Raw genomic sequence first — 24,677 nt, forward strand, 5'->3', positions numbered from 1 at the left:
CACATTTTTAGGATTTAGTGAGTCTACCCTTTGCCTTTATCACTGCTTCCATTCTTTTCAGGAGACTTGCTTTCAGTTTTTTGAAGAAATCTGCAGGAATAGTTTTCCACACCTTCAAAGTTCAGTCTTAGAAGTTGTTTGCATTTTTTGCTTCTGCTGTCTGCAAATAATCCCAATTACAAATTTATACTGATCTGCATACACATCTCAGGTGTCCAGTTTCAATGTTTTAGTGCACATTTTCTTTTTTTTTTATTGTCCCTTTGTCCGCAAGGGCTTCCTGACAGCTACGCATCCTTTCAGACCCATAATGTTGTCTTCTCACAGTGGAAGGATAGAAATAAACACCTATGTGTTTTTTTACAAATCTGAAGCAAGAGTGAAGCTTGATTTTCTTCTCTCTTAATGATGGAGGCCTTAAGTGCTATTTACCTGGTGGTGGCAATGTTATTGGTCTGCCAAATTTTGCATGGTTGTTAGGAGTCTCATTTTCTGTTTTTTGCAATTATACTTTGAACTTTAAACTCAGAAACATCTGATTTTCACTGTTTTCCTTTGACTTCCCCTTTCTTATACAAGTGGATTATCTCATATATAATCTACACAGATATCTCCTGAAAATTATGAATGTGTACTTATTGACCAATTTGGAAATTAAGTAAATGAAAGGGCATCTCTGTCTTTTGCAAAGTTCTGTATATTTTATTTGTGTATGGTTACGTTACACATTTGAAACCGGGTCTTCTCATGCACATACATCTGGTTTGGCTTGTTCTGCCTATTCTTTCACTTCTTAGGAGAGAGAAAAATGTGTCTGTGTGCATGTCTGTGTGTGAGGAAATGAGAGAACTGACTGATCTAAAAACGGGAGTGCTATAACAGTTTCTGTGAATCTGAGAAATCAAGAGAGGGAGAGAGAGAGAGAGAGAGAGAGGACGTGAGAGGAGAGTTGTTCGCCTGTCATTCCTGTAAAAGCTGCAGTGTCTGTTCAGGTTAAGTTGACTGAGCGGTGAACACGGAGGCTCGGGGGTCCGAAAGGGGCCGCAGCATCTAAGAAGTGGAGCTTCTGCACGGCTAGTAACCTTCCCACTCAATCTGTGCCAGGCCCTTTGACTGATTGAGTTGCCCGTTCAAAGTGTCAACTTTGAAAACCGTCAGCGCTGTAGACCAGGGCAGAAATGCTCCACTCTTGTTTGTTTCCCAAGACTGAAATGGATGGATTAAAGGAAAAAACAACAAGAATTTATTCTCTGTCTTCGTGCAATGCTTGAATAGCGTGTTTCAGGTTTTGTGGAGCTGAAAGCAGGTTGGTGAGGAAGGGCTGTGTTTGATTCTCCTTGAATGGTTTGAAATTTACGATTGCTTTCAGTTAAGAATGACTTAATTGCACCTGCATCAGCATAATGACAAATTTATTACAACAAACAGTACTCCCCAATTGTGATTATTCTGAAGAATTGACTATGACCAATCAGATAAAGACCGAGATACAGTAGCCGAAACAGTATTTGGACAATAGTGCCATACTTAAAAAAAAAACGTAATAAGTAACAAAGTCTTTTTTTGTATTCTTTCATAAAGCAGCTGGAATGTTTAAAAAATGTATTGTTTGAGCAGTTTCTTTTTATAGATCTGCAGGATTACATCCAAAATGCTGTTGTACATTTCTGAATACATTATTCCATCAGTGACACAAGCTCAGCAACGGCATTGTAAGAAAAAACAACCACAAAATGTTTGTAAAATTTAATGAATAAACTTAGAGACCCTCATTAAAGTTTACCAGTGGTAAAAGTTTCTAAATACTTTTTGGAGCCACTAAAGAAGCCTCATAAGCACACTACCAAACATAAGTTTGGAATCAGCCTTTTAAATAATATACAAAAGAGTGTGGACACCTGAGTATTGCTTTCACTAGAACTAAGGGGTGTAAGTCTTAGACTATTATTCCCCCTCCACCAAACTTTGCTTTTGGAACTTTGGATCACATAGTGTTGACGTGCATCCACCAAACCCAGTTTTACCTGTCAGACTGCCAGATGATGAGGCATTCCACTGCTCCAGAGTCTAGTTTTGGTGTGCTTTGCGCTTGTTCAGCCAGCACTTGGCATTGCACATGATCTTGGGCTTGTGTTCACTGTGGTTGTAATGGACACCTAAATCATGAGACTGCAGACAAAGTTCTTGTACTCACGTTCCTTCCAAAGGCAGTTTGGAACTCAGTAGTGAGTGTTCCAGCCACTGCTGTGGAACGCCAGTGTACACGCACACATAACACTTAATACTGAAGTTGAATTTTGTCTAAATCGTTAACAGGTCTAGATCAGGCCTACAGACAGTAATAAACAGTAACAAGCATTAATGGTATACGATGTAATCTTAGGGCTCCAGGCAGTGTCCCTGGCTTGTAATAACCCCTCTGTTTTCTCTTTTCCTTTCCCCCTGCAGGATCTCATAGGATTAGTGACAGTGAGATCTCTGACTATGACTGTGAGGACGGTGTTGGAGTCGTGTCAGGTAACTGCATTCATATCATAATCCAGCAAAGCTGATGATTATTTGCGTTCACACACAGGCTATGAGGGCTCATGTTAGTATGTATATCACCAGTATGTATTAGCTCCTATGCAGACTTCAGCTTTTTTCTCTGCCGGTTTGTTCATTGTGCACTCAAAAATCACACAGTTTTCTCTTTTCACCAAATGTACGTGATCAGTTAAGACAAGTTCAGTGAAGAACTGTGCAGGCAAAATTCAGGTGTCAAGTCAGCTGCTACTGCAAATTTTACATTTGCAGTGTATTTTTGTCCTTTTTATAGATGATATAAATTATCTGCCTCCGACTAATGACACCCCCAGTCCAAAAATACAATTGCCAGTTCTTGATGGCTTTGGGCCACAATTAGACATTAGTGTATTGCACACCATTTCTCAAACTCAACTACCTCTTAGTAGAAGCCTAACTTCTCTTTAGATTGGGATTTTTTTGATCATTTGTGCCATAGAGAGGATTTTTAGTGTTAGTGTTGTGTTGAAGTTTATCTCTTTACAGCGTTGGATCTTTTATAGGCCTCCCTTTTTCATCTTGCCACAAACATCTTCAGAGCAGGAGTTACTGTCAGAGAGGTGAACGAGGAAACTCCCCTCATGCATACAGCTTCTGAAAATTCCGATCCATTCCTTACTAGTTTCTTAAGGGTGGGATGTCCTCTCTCTGGTCGTCTTTCTTTCTCTCACTAAACATCTCTCCCGTTCTGCTGTTTCTGAGTCTCCCCTTCAGTCTTTCTCCTTCCCTTTCTCTCTGTCCTTTTTCTCTCCCTCCCTTCTTGTCCTCTACTTTCTCCCTCTCCGCTCTCAATATCCTCACTCATTCCCTTTCTCTCCCTTTTTGCTTTCTCTCTCACTCTTTGTCTCCCCCCTTTTCTCTCTGTCTCTGCCCCGTCTTTCTCTCTCTGCCCCTTTGCTATTTCTCTCTCTGCCCCAGTCTCTTTTTCTCCCTCGCTTTGTCTTTTTCTATTCCTCCCTCTCTGCCTTCCCACCTTTCTCTCCCTACCTCATTTTTTCTCTGCCCCTGTCTTTCTCTCCTTGCTTTCTCTCCATTTCTCTGTGCTTTCTCTCTTTTTCTCTGTTCTGTCTCTCTGTATGTCTGTCTCTCTCTCTCTCTCTCTCTCTCTCTCTTTCTCTCTCTCTCTCTGCCCCCTCCCTCCTGTGTTGCTGGCTCTCTCTCCAGCCTCCTGTGTAAAAGTGCTGACTCTGCGCTTCCTCCTGCAAGAGATGATTACCATTCAGAGGAATTATAGATTGCTGCTTTTTTCCTCTCTGTGTTGCTGTGGTTGTTTTCAGCTCTGCTGAATTCGGCCAGGTCTGCTGCACTGCACTGAGGCAGTCTGAGGTCATTCAGAAGGGGGGAGGGGTTGTGTGTGGGTGAAAAGAGAGAGAGCTTTTAGAGCCAAGTAGGCTGATACAATGAAAAGACTTTTAATATTGATTTGTAGGTACAGTGTTGTTCCAGTACAGTCTCCTAGCTTTATGAGGACATTACAACATCAGAGTCAGATTTTTGTAGGGATAAACAATATAGACAGTTTGTTTATCAGTATCATATTTGCTACAGCCTTTTTGGTTGAATTAAGGCACTAAAAAGAGTACAAGTCCATTTTATGACATATTAAGGGATCATTAGGTTATCTTATTGCAAGGCATGTCACAGTCACAAGATCTTTAGAGATGATTTTGTGTTTTTTGCTTATGCCATTGTATTCCAAACCTCTCCTCAGAAAAGGCAGAGATTATTTGTTCTTCTGTTAGATTTCTTGCAATCTTGTTATTTTTTTCTGCGTTAAGGTCTGTTTGCTTTTATTCTTACCCTGCATTCACACCAGCCACTTTGGCGCCCAAATCACTAGTCGCTTATCGATGGTTGCCATGATTTCACTTACGCCAGGCACAAATCAGATGCATTCCCACTACAAATAAAAATCCTCATGAGAAATCACTTGTGTGCTTGTTTCTATTGAATCCCTGTGTCTGTGCAGTTAGTTTGTGAGGAAAATGGTATTTGGTCTTTGCGATAACTGTCTATCTCAAGTGAAAGCACCACTACCATTATATGGAGTGTACCGTTTCACAGTGGCGGAGATAAAGAGCGTACTATGGTGCTCAGTGCTCAATTCCTATTGGTAATTGTCACCTTGCTTTGCTCCTCTCTGCCCAACTTTGTTGCTTCATCAACACCGCCCACTTCACGTCGCCAGGAAATCGCCAGCTCTATTAAAAATGACCTCCATCATTTTGTTGCGTCACGCTGCTGCTGGTGTAAATGCAGGGTCAAGTTGAATTGGGTTTTTACTGGAAAAAACACACTTATTGCCAAGATAGTACCTAAGAGCTTCGAACAATACTGTAGCTGTCTCTCCAGGTTTGCACAGCCAGATACAGTTATCACAGTAGTTAAATCAAGCAAGTGTTCATGCAGGTAGGTCTGCATGTACGTGGGTTTCACTGATTTTGACACCCTTGCATAACTTTGATGTTTAGTCTGCCGTTTTGCCAACTGACTTTTGCCTAATGTTCTCACCTACCTGTCTAGCTAATAATGCTTACGGGAGTTTGAGAAGCATTTTTAAAAATATGACTATAAGGAATTGTGTGGTAAATTGTTGCACAGACATGAACCTTTTCACAGTTTTTCTGAATAAACTGTATTGTCTTTAACAGCAGTCTCTTAAAAACAGGAGGCAGCTGCTCCAAACATCTAGTTATTAAGGTCAGGATGGTTCTTGATGTCAGATTGGTGGCATTCCTTGTTTGTAAAAGTTCATTCTCTTAGCCTAAAGGCTTTAGTGTTTCATCAAAAAAGGTATTTTAGTATTAATTTCATGCCAAGCAAGGAATACGTAAAAAGAAATTTGATTGACTTAATTAAGCCAGTAAGTTAGAAATAGGTTCATTTTAGTCACATAATCATAATACCAGTGCTCAGAACTCCATAGTACCACATAAATACCACATAACAATGTTGGTTCTACAGTATTGACACTGTGGAAGAACAGGGCTGTGTATATTTGTGTGTTGACCACACTACCATTAGCATATAATATTGGTCTGAATTACTTCATTGGCATCATAATGACTTCAAACTAGCATTGTATGCATGTTATTCTTTTTGTTTCTATCTGCATCTTAATTGTAACTCCCAGTATTAAACCCTTGTTAGGTTTGGCATTTCAGAATCAATGCATGTTTGCTGTTTCAGTATGAATTTATCACTTGACATGAAAAGATTAAGTCAGCAATGTTCACACAAAACTGAAAACGAAGCAAGACGAAGTTAAAACTGCCAAAGCAGGCAATATCTCCCCTCCAAAATGTATTTTTAAATCCACGGTTATATCCTTGCCTATTTAATGTGTGATGCACTCCATTGGATAGCAGTCAAATTCAATCATGCTAGGCATTGACCTTAGCCATGGCAGTGCAGCGTGGCTGATGGCTGGATAATGAACTCCTTCCATCTGAGTGCGCACATCGCTCTCACAGCCATTATTATGGTTTGGGTTGCAAAAGCTGTTTTCTGATTGAAGGCGAAAGGCCTGTTTGGTGATTTACATCGAAGTCTGACCATTTATGGAATCACTAATGTAGGAGTTTGTTAACAAAAAGTCTCTTAATTCTTAGAGGCCTAGAGTTGCTGCTGTCATTTGCTGAACTATTTCAGGACAGTCTCATTTGACAATTTTTTTAATGCCAGAAGGTCCTGCGTCAGGTTTGCCAGGTTTGAAAAAAATCTAGGTAAAGTCTATTAATCAAGCTAAAGTCTATTAATGTGTTTGTTAGTTAATGGTTTACCTGTGGAGTTAGTCTCATGACAAAAAAGCGTGAAGACTATGAGTTACTGACATCACATTGTTGTTTAAAGCTAGCCACGGTAAGGCCAAATATATTGGTTAGCTTTGGCCAATAATATATAGTAAATATAAGTAAGTAGACTACATTATGCTACTGTCTTATCCGTTACGTTAGGCTGTGTCACAGTGTTTTTATGGGTCATGTCTGTGATTTTGGGTTTGTAAGGTAACAAATACCACAGAAAAGTAAAATATCCCTATTAATGCGTTTTTAATTCCACATAAAATACAGATCCTTACTGAAGCTACAATGCTAGCTGACTGACGGTAGATGAGGAGGAGTTGCCTTGCGTGTATAGTGCTGATATAGCCACACCCCCCACCGACTCAAACTGGGAGATGTAGAAATCAAGCTTTATAGGAATAAAAGAGTTAAATATTTCTAGATCTACACCACAGAATGTCATGATTTGTGTTCTGAATGTTTATGCAGAGCGTCTTAAATTTGAAGTCTGAAGGCACGACTGGTCAGCTTTAAATTTTGCAAAAGTTAGAGCAGTTGTTTACATTAGACAGGAGCAAGAACAGTTCACGAAACACTTGAAAGTTTTTAGTCATGTTTTAAAGTTGATGTCACTGATGTTGTCACTGACCATATTACTGCATATTTTCCCTGCAGATTACAGACAAAATGGACGGGACCTTCAGAGCTCCACTCTTTCTGTGCCAGAGCAGGTCTTGTCGTCCAATCACTGCTCGCGGTCGGCGGATATAAACCGAATGCGCTCACGGTCACCTAGCGTTCCCCCTCCTCAGAGGTATGGTTATTTTCTTCTCCCCTTCATCTTTCTCTTTCTTTGCTTTGCTCTTTACTATAAAGAACTGCTCGTCCCAAAATACATCACGCAAAAAGAATGAAGCAGTTAACATTAGTTTGGAAAGAGATCATACAAGACCTTCTAGCATGAGTTCTGAATAGCTTTCATTCACTGTTGCTGTAGCATTTTTGGTTGAAGCAGTCCTTTGGCAAACACCATGTTCCATATTAAATTTCTGACGAGTGCCAAAAACTACGTAACCTTCTCTGATCTTCCTCTGCAAATCAGCCTTTAAAAAAAGCCAAAGACTGCTTTGACCCCTAAAAGAGCAGATACAGTAGTATGAATGGGATTCTGTAAATGTTGTAGTAATGTAAATGTGATCAGAGTGCACTATTTATATAGAGAGACAAAAGCATGCGCCTGAGATTATTGTATTTTTTATACATTTTTTTATTTCTTTTTTAAGATGGTTTGTTTTCTTGCACTGTGTTTTTGTTGTAAAACTGTGTTGATGCTGATGATTTTTCTTCCTTTGTAAAATATGGTATATCACTCATTCCCCAATTTTACTGGGATTTACAATGAATGTTCTACTGTTACTGTAATTTGCGTATTTGCATGTATACATATACTTATAACGCATTATATTGCATGGAGTTTTCAGTATGGGAAAAATACAAATCCTTCCCTCTGAAGTGGCTTGTGTGATTTGGGGATTTGACTGCTGATCAGTGGACTTTAGTGGACTACTATCACCCACTGGTCTCCGGTTGGACCACTTACTGGCTCTCCATCCCACCTCCTGGATGGGGTGGGCCCATTTTCCCATCTCTACCTCCAAATTCCATCTCTCTCTCACCTTGCTCTCCTCCTCTGCCCTCTGTTCTCTCCATCCGCCTACAGTCATTTTCTCACCCTACCTCGAACCAGACACAGTCAGCCTGTTGACCATCAGCTGAAGGAGCTCAGGTAGATCTTTTCCCCCATGTCTGTCTGCCCTACCTATCAATATGGGTTCCTCGAGGTGAAATGAAATCAAATTTTCATCACATACTCAGTCATGGTTTAACCCTTAGAAGTGTAAAGTTTTGCTATACTATTTAAATCCAATTGACTGTTTTCAAAGTAATGATTGACATGCCTCTCAGCCAGTCACAACCGTCTCTAAGTGCATCTTCCTCTCCCTAAAACAGAGCTCCTTGGAGCAAACCTGCAGTGAGAATGGCAGTAGTAGTACATTTGTAAGAATGACTAGAGTAAGTGATTTGGAATAATGTTACTGATGATAATGCTTTACAAATGCTATCCTGATCAGGAGGGTGGAATTTTTACCAGCAATAATAATAACATTATTACTTGCACTTACCGAACAGTGTGACAATTTAGGGTAGCTTTTCTTAACAAACCTGTCAGTATGTAAGATATTAAACAAGACTAAACAGTGCTCATGTTAGCAGTTAAAACATTTAATTAAAGTTTGATAAGAGGCCTCATTTACAAGTCGACGTGTTCTCTTCAGTTTATGACTCTCTACTGACTACCTCCAAGTGTTAGCTTTAGGGTTAACACTAGCATTAGCTCATCTGAATGCGTAGCTTTGGTCACTCACATGTCCTTATTATTAGATTTATAAAGCTATGATTTAACAGCCAGTAGCTAAAATAATTCCTGGTTTGATTAATGGAACCATGGTTTCCAAAGTTTTTTTGAGTAATTTTCCTACATTTGTGTGCTGTACTATATACTATCCTTTAAACCCCTTAAATGGCCCGGTGGGTCCAAAGATTTATTACACGTTTCTGTAAGTATAGCTCAGTCAATCAAAGAATTTGCACTGAAGTCTAAGCCTTAGTATGTAATAAGCCTGAGATTTTAAGGGGGTAATAATGTAATAATGCTCTTTTTTCAAATAAATTGCCCTACAGTCATATGCTATACTATTTATAAAGCACTGCTCTGTGTGTGTCTAGATTTTCCTTTGTGCGAATGAACTAGCCTGTGCTAAAAGTTTGGTGGACATGAAAAAAGTAACTAACAGAGACGAGTTTTGTAAACAGTCAATTATGTAATTACTTATTTAGTTACATTTGTATTTGATTATGAATCAACAGTTTCAAGTCTGCGCTTCTGATTTCTTTCATTTATTTCAATGTCAAGAAATGAGAAAAAATAAAATACTTTGCCTAATACTCTTGTACTTACAAACACAGTTGTGGTACAAATTCAAGCTTAATGATCTTCACCTTCCATAGAATTCCAGTAAGAAATACTTAACTAACTAGAAATATAGAATATTACAACATGACTTCATATCTTTTATGATAACTGCTGTTTCTAAGGGTTAACATGGAAGATGGAAATAGATCATTTGAAATCATTTAGCATCAGAACCCTGGCTTTGAGAAACCCCTGCGACTGCTTGTCTTGACCACTGATGCTAGCCCTTTCAGATAATGGCATATTGCTTGCAATTTGCTATTGTCTCTGCAGCAGTGGCCAACAGTTCAGCACACTGTATTATATGAGCGCTCTAATGAAGAGACATTTCAAAAGACAGATAAATAAAGAAGCATTCAGAAACATGCTAAATCCCATCTCCTCATATTCACATCATGCTCTATCCACATGACATTAGTACAGTTGTGCAGCTGTATATATTTATCAGTGAAGTGAAAAATATATACACAGTAATTCCCAGTGTGTATTTTGGTGTAGTTAAATGGTGAGCTACTGTATAGCCTCTCTCATTTCTAATGCATTATACTTGTTATTTCTACAGAATGTCATTAGAAACTTCATTGAGAACCTTCTTTCTCATCTCAAACATTATTTCATCTCCAGTGTCTTAATTAGTAGTGATATGTGTGACAGTGTTAAAGAATATAAAAAAAATACAGTACTTCACCAACAGCTCCTCAAGTATTTCTTGCTTGAGTATCCAGCATACTATATTGTGCTGTATAGAAACTCAGCCTATAGTATGTTGCAACCCTTCCTGAAGGGTTGTATGTATGAAAAGTTGTCCAGCAGAGATCTGGCACTCTCCTGTATGTTATGTGTATATGATATATGAATCCCATAAACCATACTATAGCTTGAGTGAGCTATTAGGGGAATAAATCTTTGAATTTAATTTCTAATTGTGACAATATCGTAAAATTACAGGAAATGTGCCCAAGTAATGCCCTGTATGTATCTATATATGTCTTAGAATGTGTAGTAGAGAAAAATCTCCTTGAGTTACCTCTTCTGGACTGATTAGACTCTAGAGAGCACTCACAAGAGAGTCCAAATGAAACGAACAGGGGCCTAAGTTGCCTAAGGAGTGTTTGTTTTTAAATGTTAAAGAGGAATTTAGGCAAGTTATTTTCATAGTTCTGTCAATAGTTATGTCTTTGAGATGTAAACAGTCATTCCGAGTGGTTTGATTTGAAATGGTATATGGGAGAGAAGCAGTTAACATGCGATAATAACATTCTTCTAAAAATAGCTTTTCATTATGTAATAGCTTATTAATAGGTAATAATACATAATTTTTAGTTGTGCATTATTAAAAGCTGTCATGTTAATTAAGAACTCTTTATTTTAGGAAATACAAATAATTAAGGGATGTTTCATGAATGAATTATTTAAGTCTAGTAAGAGTAATAAGCATTCCTGTTAACCACTTAATACTGATTAAAAAAAGTTACATTGTAAGATAGTAAATATCTACTCATTCATTTAAAACAAGATATAGATTCATCCGTATTTAATAAGTTTCATGTAACTAAGTAAATTCTTAATATTTGAATTATTTTGATTTTTGATAACTAAATCACTACAAAAAGCTTTTTGAATTAATAATTAGACTTCTAGGATTCAGAATAGTATTTGTTATTTGCATGTAAATGGTTAATAATTCAAATGGTTCTATTGATGCATATGCTAGCAAGCATTAACTATTACATAAATAACTATTAAATAATTAAGTTGCTGTTTATTAGAACATTTCATCATAAACTCTTCCCTAGACGTTGTATTTTCTATCCATAATAACCAGAGAACCTATATGAGTTCTGCACAGTACATATTAGGTATTACATTTACTTGTAAAAAAGTGGTTAATCTTAAAAAAAAAAAAACCATCCTGTATACAATTCTGAGAATTTGTGTAGCAAGTTTTTCTAAAGCAGAGAAACCACGCTGTATGGCTTTCTTTACACTTTAACAATGAATCAGAAATTTCCTATAGAAGTGACTGATACATTTTTACTGTTTTTTTTTTTTTTTTTTTTTTTAATATCCTTCTGCTCCCAAACAAAATCAAAGTTTCTACTTGAATGGCTGGAAACAGTTTACATTTTAGCCATTTGGTTCCATTCACTCCCATTCATTGAGGACTCTCGCGTGCACCCTCTAGTGTTGTTGCTATGAATAGGAAAGGAGAAGGCTCCCCTAAACAGGCTCTGGTCAGGCCTCAGAGTCTTACCTCACCCTCTCTTCGACAGCCGAGGCAGTTGTGTGTACCCCATCAATCGAGAAGAAGCGGTCAGGTTACTGCGCTCCACTAGGATGGCCCGGGCCTATTCTGAAGGAGCCTACAATGACATGGAGAGGTACCCACACTGAAGTCTCTGTGTGTCGGCCATTTCGATGTTCCGTCCCAGTTGCCACCAGCATTTGTTTGTAAATGTTCATGCTGGATGGCAGCATACTTTGAATAGCATGTTAGCTAACATCCAGCGTCGTCTGTGCTCCTTCAGGAGCGGAACTCAACTTTCATGCTAAAATCAGTAGCTGAGCTGCTGCTTTTCGCTGACAGTTCCACATTTTGATGTAATGTTTTTGTGTGCCAATCCTGCGTTTAGACAGTTGTATTGTAAATGTATGTCTGTGTGCAGTGGCGTAACTACCAGCAGTGCAAAGTGGGAATCACACTGGAGCCCATAGTAAAGGGGCCTATGGTGACTGGGACCCTTAATGTCTTTACTGGACCCCTTACATCGCTACATCCCTAATGCAGTTTTGCGCTCATGACTCATGGGGAGCTGTGTTGATGTAATTACTCAAACCATTACCATACTTTAGAACACCAACCTGGCAGAGACGAACATTACTGTCCAAAAGTCAGAGGGCACTCTTTCATCGTGCAGTTTACAGTAAAAACACCCATTAGTTTTCATCATCAGAAGCAGAAAATATGTTTAGTAAAATTACTCTCAAACCTCAACATTTAAAACAATTTCAAATGTTTTAGTATATAATGTATGCACCCCTTACCTTTATCACTGCTGTTATTATTTTTAGGAGACTTGCTTTTAGTTTTTTCAAAGAAACCCACTGTGATATTTTTCACACCTCCAAAGTTCAGTCTTAAAAGCATCTGGTTGCATTTTCTGCTTCTCACGATTCAAGTAATCTGAAACTCATTCAGTGATGTTGAGGTCTGGACTCAATACTTTGATGTTGAGATCTGAATACCAGCAGATTTGTCTTTGATTTGTAATTTCATCCATTTTATTTTCTCAATAAGGGCTTCTTGATAGCTGCACATTCTTTCAGACTCATAGTGCTGAGTTGTGTTTTCAAAGTGGAAGGAAGGACAGAAACACCTGTGGATTTTTTTCTGCTCTGAAGCAAGAGTGGAGCTTGATTTTATCCTAGTTTATCTGAGAATGCCAGTTTTGGTGGTCTGCCAGGATTCTTCAAACTCTTGTTGTTTCACTTTGGCTTTGCCCTCCCTTATGCAGATTCATATCTTATATCTGATCTGCTCAGAAATATCTCCTTTGGCTCTTTTAGATGCACATCAGAAAGAAATGTGTTGGATTTTGGGTGGCTAGTGTGAACGTTAGTGTCTCTTTGATGGGGAACATAATGTCAATGACTCCTTTATGAACAACTTTTGTTGGGAAGACACAGCTGTAACTCATGGTTTTAATCCTGGGAGGATGAGTTAAAGTGGCAGTAAGGTGCACAAAAGTGAGAGGGAGAAGTGTGGACCAGTTAAATGCTGATAGCTTTGATTTTATTCTTTGATAGGTTGTAGACTTTGATAACTTGTACATGCATAATGGCCATTATGGCTCAAAATTAAATTAACAATAGGGTGCCTATTTATTTTTTGCACTACAGTTTATAAGATCCAAGTTACGCCACTGTCTCTGTGTCTGTTCTGGCTGTTCACCCACCACCCAGTACGTCTGACTCCCAATGTAAATCCTGAGAGTGATTTATTGAGCTCTGTATGCTCTTCAGTGGATCAAGTGGATTTATGCAGCTGACGGCTACAAGAATGTCTTCAGTTCTTACTGATGACCTGCGTGGAGACTCCCATCTGTTTTGCCATCAGTGACTTTGTCAGTGGTCAGAAATGGTCAACAAGTTTTAAGGCTGCACAATATGTACAACATACCATGTTGTGATCATATTAGGACACATTGCAATTGCAGTTTATATATCACAGTATTTTGAAACCAGTTGCAGTGATGTGGTAAAACATTGGCCTGCATCATTTTAGTAAACTTATTAGCTTTTGTTGGATCAAGAATCTCTTGATTCACTGAGAACTTCTTGTTCACGATGCTCATAAAAATATTTGTGTTTTATTAAAATACTTATTTGTATATTTCAGCCTTTTGTGAAGAAGCCAACTTTGGGATAACAGTTAACAGATGTATTGTGCAGCCTTAATGTGTTTCTGGTCAATTCTATGTTACTGCAGTGTTAACTGTGCTAAGTGGACACTGGCCATCCAAACGTGGAACACAGGATGTATCTTGTATTCTCACCCTCTCTCTCTTTCTCTCTTTTTCGTTCTCTACTCTCCTTCTATCTCTGCTCTCACCGCCATCTGGCTGTCAGTCAGAAACGTTGAGCGTTGCGTTTTCCTGCAAGTGGAACTTGATGTGTCATCAGAAACGCAGGGCCACCAGTGAATTAAACTGTCAAAAACTGCACATCTTTTCTGAGTGGTGGGCCCACTCTCAGCTGGATAGTATAGGGCTTGTCGTGAAGAGCTTTCTAAGCCTGGAGTAAATATTACAACTCCTGTACTGTACTGCTGTCAGGATACAGTAACTTCCTAGGGGAGAAAATAAATAAAGAAATGATACATGTGTAGAGAAAAGATGGAGCAAAAGAAGAGGGATGAGGGTGAGAAACCCTGTTTCAATATGCCTCCTGGTTTCACTCTTGTTAACGTGCCCCTGCTATTACACCTTGAGGCAGTCCCTAAAGCCATCTCGAGGGCTATTCCATTAATGTATCGGCTCAGGTGACCACTTTGAAGGGTGAGGGATGAAGTTGACATAAATGCAGAGTTCAATATCAAAATTCCCCAGAAATTATTGTTCACATTTTAAACCTGGTGTTACCCAGTGATACCTGTGGAATCAACGCTGAAATCACGTCTGTGACTGTCTGTGACAATTTTATTCATCTGTCATGTTTGTAAATTCAAACATGGATGATATTGCAAAAATATAATATCACAATACTTCAAGTACTTTTGTGATACACAGAATGCCACAACATCTATTTTTTCTGACATCTGGCAAGTTTGAGCAGACAAAAAAGAAGTGTAACAGATAGAAAATAATCAAAAACAAAGAATATAGTGACTTGTATTCAACATTTGACATCCTGCACTGCTGTATTTCTAATGGAACCTCAGTAATTATAGCCTCTTTGTAATGAAATATGAAGCTGGTCCATGCTTTTTACGTACTGGCGATACATATGATATACTCACAGAATAATATTGTGACATAATATACTATGATAACGATAAATGTTGTCATATTGCGGGTCGATGCACTTGTTAGCTAATTACAGAGCTAGCCAGCATATTTTCTACCTCAGATAAGGGAATTGCTAGATAATAGCTAGTTGGTAGATATTCTAAAGGCTAGGAAAAATGTCTAAACTGATGTTAGTGGGTTTCATTCAACTAAACAGCCCCTTTTCTAATATAATTGAAGTTAGTGTTAGATAATGTTGTGCTAATAGTAATTGTGGCTATTGTATTATTTTTTACATAGACATTAGAAAGTAACTTTTTTGAGTTTTGTCATTCTTTCCTGCTGGATTCTGGTAGATAAAGACTGAGGTAATTTTCCTGTTTCCTGCATTAAACTAGGATTGTGATGCTAGTGATGTAGGACTGTGGGCATAGTCATTTTAGGAGAAGATATGATTAGGTCCCTTCAAAGCTTAAAGAGTGTTCCCTTTCCCTTTAGGATTACACATTTATTAACTGTGATTTATTCCACATTGTTTTTTTTACTTAACAGATGGACAACCTGTTGCCGGACAACTTTTCATACACTTTGAATTCATTGTCTTTTTGTATTTCAGTTCCAGTTTTTAGTGTTATGTGTACATGTGATCTTAAGTGATGAAGTTAGTTTAAGTTCCTGTACTTTTAAATGTTATTCAATGATGGGATTTTGTTTTATAAAATCTACCTCTTATACTACGCTTATAGTACTATTTTGTATTTGTGTTTCCTTGTGTTTTTGCTTGGTAGTTTTCACATTTCTTTCTCTAGTGTTGAATAGGGTTAGCGTCTACTCACTGACCTGATTTATCACACCTGGATGGAACGATCTGGTGCCAAACTCAACCGAAATACAAGAGACCAGCATTTTGAAAGTGTAAAAACACAGTTTAGACTGCTTTCATAATTCAGAATGTACCTCATTTGCCAACAGTGATATAAAAGAATACTTCACCAAAACCAAATTAACATGGCAGTGAGTTCAAGTTAGTGGGGACCAACTAGCATGATCTCATTAGCATTGTGCTGGCTGGCTCCTACTAGCTTTCATTCATTATTAACTTAAAAAAAAACATCAGATGTGAAACGTATGTGCTAAAGGAATATTTCTGATCTGATCTTGATCTGCCACATCTGTAGTGTATGATTAATTACCCTGGACAATACCAGTGTCCAAGGGTGGCCCAGACTTTATTTTTTACAGGGATGCTAAAACATTTGATGGGGGAGCTATACTTGTGGCTGTTATGGTGGCAGTGTGCAAAGTGCCAAGTGCTGGCCAATCGGAATCTCACAATGTGGAGCGAAAAGCATTTTTCATCTTTTTTTTGTCCTGCTGTCAAGCTACACATTGAAATCATTGTTGAGAAAATTGTGTGTGACATTTCAGTATTCAGACAAAAAAATGTGATCAAAAATTACGCAAGCATTCAGTCGTTAATTATAAAAAAACTACTTGCACTTTTACTCTTGTTTTGTGACTGATCTCAGAGCTGATTCTTCTTTATTTATCTCAGTCATGGTAAAAAAAATGGCTCTCAATCAGCTTTTTTACTCCTAATGTGGTATGTGAATAAGACCCCTAGTAGAGCTGAATGATTTGGGGAAAATATCTAATTGTGATTTTTCTGACCATTCTGTTTGCCACTGGAATTTAAATTGCAATTATGATGTATAAATTAAGGTCCAGGGCTGTTTTATTATGTTCACTTTTTTGACTTGCAGTTCTTGCGATTTGAAAACTCTTTAAAACTATGATTTCAATAAAAAAGTGATTAATCGTTCAGCCCTTGTCCCAGGACATCTAAAGCATGCTACATTTGACATTCCCCCACAGTGGCCAAACTTTTGTCCTAATCCCACTAGCGCTACACGTGATTCTGACTCTGTTCTGTTGACTCTAAAGTTTCTTATAATACAAATCAGTCAGTTGCATTTAGTAACTGCTCTTTGGCTTCTTTTGTAAGTGATTAGCAATTATAAGTGAAGCCCAGTGGCCTCTATTATAAGCAGCTGGCAAGTAGAGAAACACTAGAATACTCCTTTAGCAGAGACTATCAAGAAGCGCACTTGAGGACCAAAAACACCTCAATATATCCAAGACTGAAGTGTTCCATTCAATTCCAGAAACCCACACTGTGGATCTTTGATATATTTTGCTCCATTTGCTCCCTCCTTCGTGTAAAGAACACACCTTTAATGCTTCCTTCTACCATGACCCCTGCTTACAATGAGCTCCAACCAACCTGTTTCCCCTTCCTCCATGACGTTCTTTCAGGAATTACGGTGCACCGGACAGGCACGAATTTCACCACAGGTCCCGTTCGGCTGACCAGCGGCCCGCTATGGAACGTGCCATGTACACCCGCTCCCGCTCCACGGAGCGACCCCCAGACGGCCACCACATGAGATCGTCCATGCCCACCCTGCCATCTGGACACTCTGCGCCACCCTCCCCCGCCTTAACGAGGTGATCCAGACCAGAGCAGCCAATTCCACCTGCTCGGCTGCCCCAACTAATTGATAACCACGTACCATCCCCCCCCTCGCTCCTCCCACCCAGTCAGCCAATCAGCCACTCCCTTTTTTTCTGTTCCACAGCGGTGCTTTTCCGTTTTTTGCAGCAGTGCTTTTACTTTTGCACCAGCCAAGCCACTCTACACCGTAGTATCACTAGATACTAACATTCTTCTTGTAGTTTCTACTTGTTTTGTTTTTCATTATCAAAGCACACCACTTATATTCAGGCTGAGTATAATGGTGTTGAGTTTCCATTGATCGTTCCTTTACTAACATGACCAAATGTATGACTCATTTTTTATTTCGTTTTCTATTTCTATTCTGTTTGTGATGTGTTCAGTGGTTCATTCAATTTATTCCCTCCATAATGAAGAATGAGGTTAAACATAGCTTTTCTTGCAGCGACACAGTGGGAGATACAATTTGCTGTGCCAAAACAATTTTTTTTATACAGGCAGTACTACAGACAGTATTGTTTTTGTTTGATTTGATAGATGACTTGAATTTTTTTCCTGCATAGCTCTTCTATATTTTTGTTTGCATGCTCTTCTTTAATGCTATTTCAGAGTTTACGTTGATGCAGAATAAGTTTATTTGAAAACATTGTGCAGAATCCTTGTCTTTTTTACTTGCTTGCAAAGCTAATGCTGAAGTAAATGTAGCCAAGTTATTTTTTAAGCAGCCTGATGCTTAGAGTAAGTTAATTCCTGATTTAGTTAAGCAGTATGTTTTGCACAATGTTTTCAAGTTTTCCAATTTATTTTTAAGGTGCATTTATGTACTGAATTAATTGTCAACTGTCACTGGGAAAAACAGCTTATTATTTAAAAACTAAAGTCACTTTTATTCTGTATTGTGTATTTTTGCAGGGGTTAAAATTACACTTGTCAACATCAGCTGCACACTTCTTTCTCTGTATACATATAGACCTCTGAAATCCTGTCATCATTCAGTAGTCGGCAACATGCCCATATTAGGGACTCTGGGTCTAAGCTTGTTTTCTCTATGTCAAAAACTAAATGGCATTGTGTTGCATCATTGGTAGACTACAAATGTTCTGCTTTGTCAAATGTGCTAGTTAGGTTGCATTGGCAGTAGCACACAGTTAGAGTAGCCAGTATTGCTATTCAATAATTAAATATAACTTAATTGCTCACATTTAATAGTAGATTTACACTTGTATGTGTCATTTCAATGAGCAAGCATGTTTGCTTGCTTTGTAGCATGTGTGTAGCATAATTTTTGTTCACCACAGTGCGACAAAAGTGATTTTTAAAAAAAAAACATTTATTTTTGTCATAGAGAAAACTTGCATGAATTTCAAGGGCTCTTCAATACTTTACAAAGGTTTGGCATTTTCCTCCCTGTTTTGCAGACACCATTTGTTAAAAAGGGTTGCCAACATGAAGCATGCAGTTTCTGTTTGTGTTGCCTCTGCCTCTACATCCTCTCAGCATCAAAAAGGCTGTGCATGGCCTTGTTTCTTTTCAGAATATCTATATATGTAAACCAGCATATATGTGAATGATTACTGCAACCATTTTTCAGCTGACACTTCTCAATCCCTTCATTGTCCTCATACAGCAAGTCCTAGTATCCTTATATACTGATGAGTGTTTAATGTATGCACAGACTGGCCACTTCATACACTTCTTTGAATCCGCACTGCAGTAAGACTGATGTGGTGGTGGTGTGTTAGTGTGTGTTGCGCTGGTACGAGTGGATCAGATGCAGCAGTGATGTTTTGGTTTTTGAAAAACCTCAGTGTCTCTACTGGACTGAGAACATTCTGGGGCCACTGATGAAGGACAAGTAGAGTGCTTTAGTTTATTACTAATAACTAAATGGTTCTTATTAGCGGGCCTGGAGTTCCACTGCCCTGCACATGTTGAGGAACTAGTGCACTAATTAACAAGTCTTTAATGAGGTGAACAGATTGTGGACTCTTTTCACATCTTGTTAGTTTGGTTTTGGATTTTGTGACATTATGGGGTTTTTTTTTGGTTCAGTGGGTTGCAACAGCTAATGTACTCCAAATTATAATCACTTATTGGTCAGGAATTTGGTAGGGAAACAAACACTGAGCTACTTGCCTCCATTAATGCCAAATATACAATCCCATCCTATAAGATCTCTCCCTCCCATACAGTCATATACAAATTTTGCCCCAGGTCCCCAGTGCCCCAGTTTAAAGTTTTGTTGATTGAAGTCAAAATAAGTTAGCACATCCTCTACAGAGAGCACATTTCTGGACATCTTATTGCAGAATTACCTTTTAATTGCTGAATTTAACAAAACTGAGAAATAAAATAAAACATAAAATTTAGTCTGTGCAAAAATTGTTTTTATGTTTTATTTTTTCCAACGTGTTAAACAAAGAAATAGAAATTGTGCACTAAAATTTGCAGGAAAATGCCATATTTAGGTTTCTTCGCTGTAAAGGATGTGTTTTTTGAAGAGTCAATTTTTATAACAGGCAGATTATACGGACAGTACCGCACTGAAGAACAGGACAGAAGAACGGAGAAACATGTTCGATGCTGGACACCGATTTGGTGAGAGGCAATGTACAAATATGGTTTTCAGGTTTACTTTGAAGCTGACCTAGACCCACAGATTTCAGCAGGTCATGGTCCAAACTTCGGGAAAAGTTTCATAGATCCACACCAAACAAGCACCTTAGAGCACTACAAAATGTAGGGCAGTGGTACTCCAGCACCAGGGTTAAGAACCATTATAATGGTAAGCTTAATAACTTTAAAACCCATGGTTAAATAGAATTAGTATTTAGTAAAGGCAGTGGTTCTATTTAGAACCATGACTTATACATAAATTATTCTTCAGATTGATGGAGAATGTGATGTTCATGGTTCTATATAGAGTCTTTATGAAAATGGTTCTGTATAGCACCAAAAAGTTTCTCTTATTTTGTTACAAGCTTGATATCCTAATAATAGCAAACCCTTTTTGCTGCTATATAGAACCATTTTCAAAAAGGTTCTATGTAGAACTATGAACAACACATTCATCAGTCTGAAGAACCATTTTAAGAACCATTTTTAAGAGTGTAGATGAAAAGAAATAGAAAATGTTATGATGTATTTCAGCTTATAAACCAGTTAGAAGACAACATGGATACGGTTTGTAAGGTTCAGTCTTGAAAGCAAATAAAAGGAAAGCAGTGCGGATTATTAAAGAATACTGCATATTAATGTATACTAGCAGAACATTGAGTAACATCTATGGCAGCATTCATAAAGCTACATGATGGCTACATAAGTACATTTCAACTTTGCATATACCTATACAATCATTTACAAAGGTGTATTCCATGAAGCATCAAAATAGTTGAAATGAGACGAATTAAGATGTAAATTAAGATGGCGTATAGCTGTCTTTATGATAGCTGATGTTGGAATAAGCCTTTAAAAATGTTAATGTAGATTTAAGTCAGTTGTCAGAAAAGGCTAACAAAGATGTCATGTAGCCTTACGAATGCCGCCCTTTAGTATCAGGTCTTGGTTTTGGTCTAGTTTTTTGGACAGGCTATTTCAAAGAATATCAAAGTCAGAAAAGTGGAATAATGTTGCTTGTTGAAAGACCAAGAAGTAACACTTTTATTATTCTTATTAATTTGTTTTCTGTGTCTAATGGGATTAGCATCTCTGCTTATGCCATCTGTATCTCATCCTCACATACACTGGAGCTTCCATCTGTAATGAGGTGCTGTTTGTGTGTGGCAGGGCGCACCCCCGCAGCGGATCGGTCCAAACCAGTCCCACCAGCACACCCATGAACAGCAGGAGAGGCCGGCAGCTACCACAGCTGCCTCCGAAGGGAACACTAGAAAGAAGTAAGTCATCTGCAATTTCACATTTACATTGTTTTCCAAGAAGATGGTGGAGTGATGTGTTACTGAGGGATGTTCTGGTTGTTTTCTTTGTCTTCTTTACCATCACAGTTATCCTTCAGTTGCATGTGTTGGACTATGTTTACATTGAAATATTATTTGTGACGCTTTGGAAAAATGTATCGGGTGATCAGAGTTTTGGTGGGAACCTTTAATAATATCAGAACCTTGAATAGGTCATATTTTCACTGCATGCTTGCTGCACTTTGTTATGAAATTTCCTTTGTGTGCTTTCAGTACTTTTATATAGAAAAGTTTCAGTGATTTGGACTTGACAAGTGCATGACTTGATGTTGGACCTGTACTTGGTTTGATGTTATAAAAGGTAGCTAATGATGTTCAAAGTTTAAAGAAACAAGCCGATTAATTTGCTCTCTGTGGTGGGTGGGTAGCAATATCAGGGCCTGATAGGATCACTTTGTGGCCAATTTTAGGAAGATTTTCAGTTATTACAAACTTAAATTATATACATATTGAAGCACTGGGGGGTATCGGTTTCGGTTAATGTTTGTTGTTGAAAAAGAAAAACATGTTATTCATTAAAAGTTAATCATACTAAACATTTTTTGTATTATATTAATCTCATGGTAAAGGTTAGGTTTGGATATATTTTACATGATTTAACTATGACTGTGTTTTGTGTTCGTCAGCTCAGTCTCTGTTGCTGTCGTATAGTTAAACAGGAGGTGTGTCATATTGGGTTCAACTAGTTGTATAATTAATACTGAGAAAACTGCAGGTTGTCAATATCAGCCTAGATTCTATATTCTTCTCTAAATTCTCAGATAAGTAATAAATCTAATTGCACGTCACTACTTGAATGTAGACAAACATATGAAGCATAGAATTGCCATTGTCATTACAGTTTATGTGCATCTTCTAACAACAACTGTAAATGGCTTCTTTTTGCTTTTGTTGCTGGTGCATTTCGTCTGTTCCAGCTTGTTTGCAAACTTCAGAAAAACTGAATTTCACAGTACAAAGTGTGGATATTCATGTGTAATGTTGTATTAATCGTGTTGTCCATCCTTAACTAAAACTGCACAAGACTGTGCAAAAGACTCTCCGAGATGGAAGCTTTAAATGCTGTTTATCTGATAGTAACAGTTATGGTGGTGTACCAGGTATTTTCATTCATTTTTTCACTCCAGTTTCCACTCTTTCACATTTTTGTCTGACTTTGGCACAATATTGTACATTTAATGTATTTTATCCTTTTATTGACCACTGGTGACTTGGGACTTGATTCAGACTGGACTGAGTCACTGGACTTGATCACAACACTGCTGTCAACCCATTCATTCGTCATTGACCATAGGCTGTTTGAGTGTTGCTGGTGGCACACATGGTTACAGTGGGGCCATGCATGGTCTAGCACCAGCCAGTGCATGAGCATCTGTTTTTCATGACCTCCCTCTCGTTTCTCTCCCAGAAGACAGACAGGAAGAAGTCGAGCTGTATCCAGGTCTGTAGCCTGCTTGTCTGGGTTTAGCCCCTCAGATTCAGGTTCTGCTATGAGCTAAACCCATCTGCAATAGCCGGGAGCCCTAGCTTTGCATGCAGGAGCAAGTCAGTTTTCAGTTTGCTGCCCTGATGCTGTTCACCCTGGAAGAAAAAGCTGTTCAGTACTAAGTACAAAGGGCCGATGTTTGCTCTCTTAGATTGATACAAGTATCAAGGAATAATTTAATAAGCATGCTAATGTGCTAATAGAGCCTACTGAACTATAGAGCTAATGTCTCTCACAATTAATGGAATGTAGCATGGCTAACAGTAACTTAAAGCGAGCGTAACGACATCTGCCCCATTAGCTTTCGGTCATTATTTATCACTGTTTTGGGAGAAGTATGCCTTTAATGGAGCCAGGGCTATTGCAGGCAGTCCATAATGAATGTGGGTGATTGTGACAGAAGGTAGATGTGTTGCTTTGTTGTTTCTCTTTTAAGTGTGCGACCATGTCAATGTTGTGATAAAACCAAATGCAAATACCTACAAACTGTCCTGAGAAAGAAAATGCCTTAAAGGAATACTTCAGCATTTTTCAACCTCATCTCTATGTGCTGCATTTGTGGGGTATGGCTGATGACTGTGAATAATAATTTTGAGGCTTTTCCATGTACTTACATTTCTTATAGTAGCCAATAGGCAGCTGCTGAACCACCTGCCTACTGACTTCTATTATAATGTTTTTCTGAGAAATTTGTGTCTGTGGTAACTGGAGATGTTCACAAATCAATATATGTCAGTCAGAGTGGCGTCTCAGTTCACTGAGGTGTGATTCCAAGTCGAGTCTCAAGTCTTTAGTACAGAATATTAGTTTATTCCCATTGTTAACTGCAGGCATTGCATTTCACAGAAGTGATTCCTAAATAAAACCTGTGAGGTTCACAGCTTCAGACAGCGAACCTTTCCTTGTAGAAAAGCCTTTAGTCTGAAGGACATAACTAAAGCACTACACTAAAGAAGCACGCCTTGAAACAGTTGCTTAGTCTGTAGTTTATATAGCACATGAGCTAGCTCACTCAGTAACTAATGCAGTTGTAGTTTTCTCAAGGTTTGAAGGAATGTTATCTGTAACTTACTAAAACTTTGCATACAACTTTGGCTAGCATACTTACTATCCAAACTACATGCTAGCTTACAGTTTCAAGTTGTTTTGTCTTTATTTTAGACGCTACATTTCCTGCAAATAGTGCTTTGTTCTGTCTATTAACCTGATGTATGAAAGGCTTATTATTCAAAGTCATGTTGAACCTGATGCTGCTGCGAGCAGCATTGCACAATAATGTACATGACCATAGTAGATCTGAAAGACTGAAACTAAGGTGTTTGTACATTTACTGTATAAGTCTTGAGTCTGAGTCGAGTAACCAATCTGACCCAGTCAACATACAACACAAGTCTTTTGTGGTAATTGATTGTGTACCACAGATACAGCAGATACTGGAGTATTCCTTTAAATGCTTTTATTGATTATTTTTATTACAGAAACTGTGATGCTCTCATGAGAAATAAAGGTCGATATAAGTGCATCTTTTTTTTTGCTGGTGTCAATAGATTACCAGCCTAATGTGGGTTTCAGTACAATGCAATTATAGTTCTTTTTTTGCTCATTATTGAAATTACTTCCCTCTGGGCCGTTCATTGAATTTGTTGAACAGTCCATCCGCCTCATAAGCACTGCCTAGAGCCAGTCCTTCGAAACGTGGTCTGCACAGCAGGCGAAAATGACGAGCTTGCATTTTCTGAGACAATTAGCTTTGTACCTATTGGAAAAACCTGTCTTGCATGAGAATGTGAATGAGTGGCTGTGTGCTT

General features: G+C 38.2%; 1 protein-coding gene across 49 annotated transcripts in view; it reads left to right on the forward strand.

The window, feature by feature from the left end:
* The window catches only part of rims2a (regulating synaptic membrane exocytosis 2a), a 273,985-nt gene that overhangs the window by 163,840 nt on the left and 85,468 nt on the right, over positions 1-24,677 (forward strand). For 27 of the 49 annotated variants that reach the window (XM_037533989.1, XM_037533997.1, XM_037533992.1 and 24 more), the window contains 7 exons: positions 2,449-2,517; positions 7,026-7,164; positions 8,071-8,136; positions 11,658-11,765; positions 17,208-17,399; positions 21,193-21,302; positions 22,792-22,824. In XM_037533989.1, the coding sequence (XP_037389886.1) occupies positions 2,449-2,517; positions 7,026-7,164; positions 8,071-8,136; positions 11,658-11,765; positions 17,208-17,399; positions 21,193-21,302; positions 22,792-22,824 (717 nt within the window). The remainder of the gene's footprint in view (positions 1-2,448; positions 2,518-7,025; positions 7,165-8,070; positions 8,137-11,657; positions 11,766-17,207; positions 17,400-21,192; positions 21,303-22,791; positions 22,825-24,677) is intronic. The other 22 variants (XM_037533990.1, XM_037533998.1, XM_037533996.1 and 19 more) reach the window with 7 other exon arrangements.

Source organism: Pygocentrus nattereri, chromosome 24 (genome assembly GCF_015220715.1).
Source record: "Pygocentrus nattereri isolate fPygNat1 chromosome 24, fPygNat1.pri, whole genome shotgun sequence".
In the NCBI taxonomy this organism is placed as follows: domain Eukaryota; kingdom Metazoa; phylum Chordata; class Actinopteri; order Characiformes; family Serrasalmidae; genus Pygocentrus; species Pygocentrus nattereri.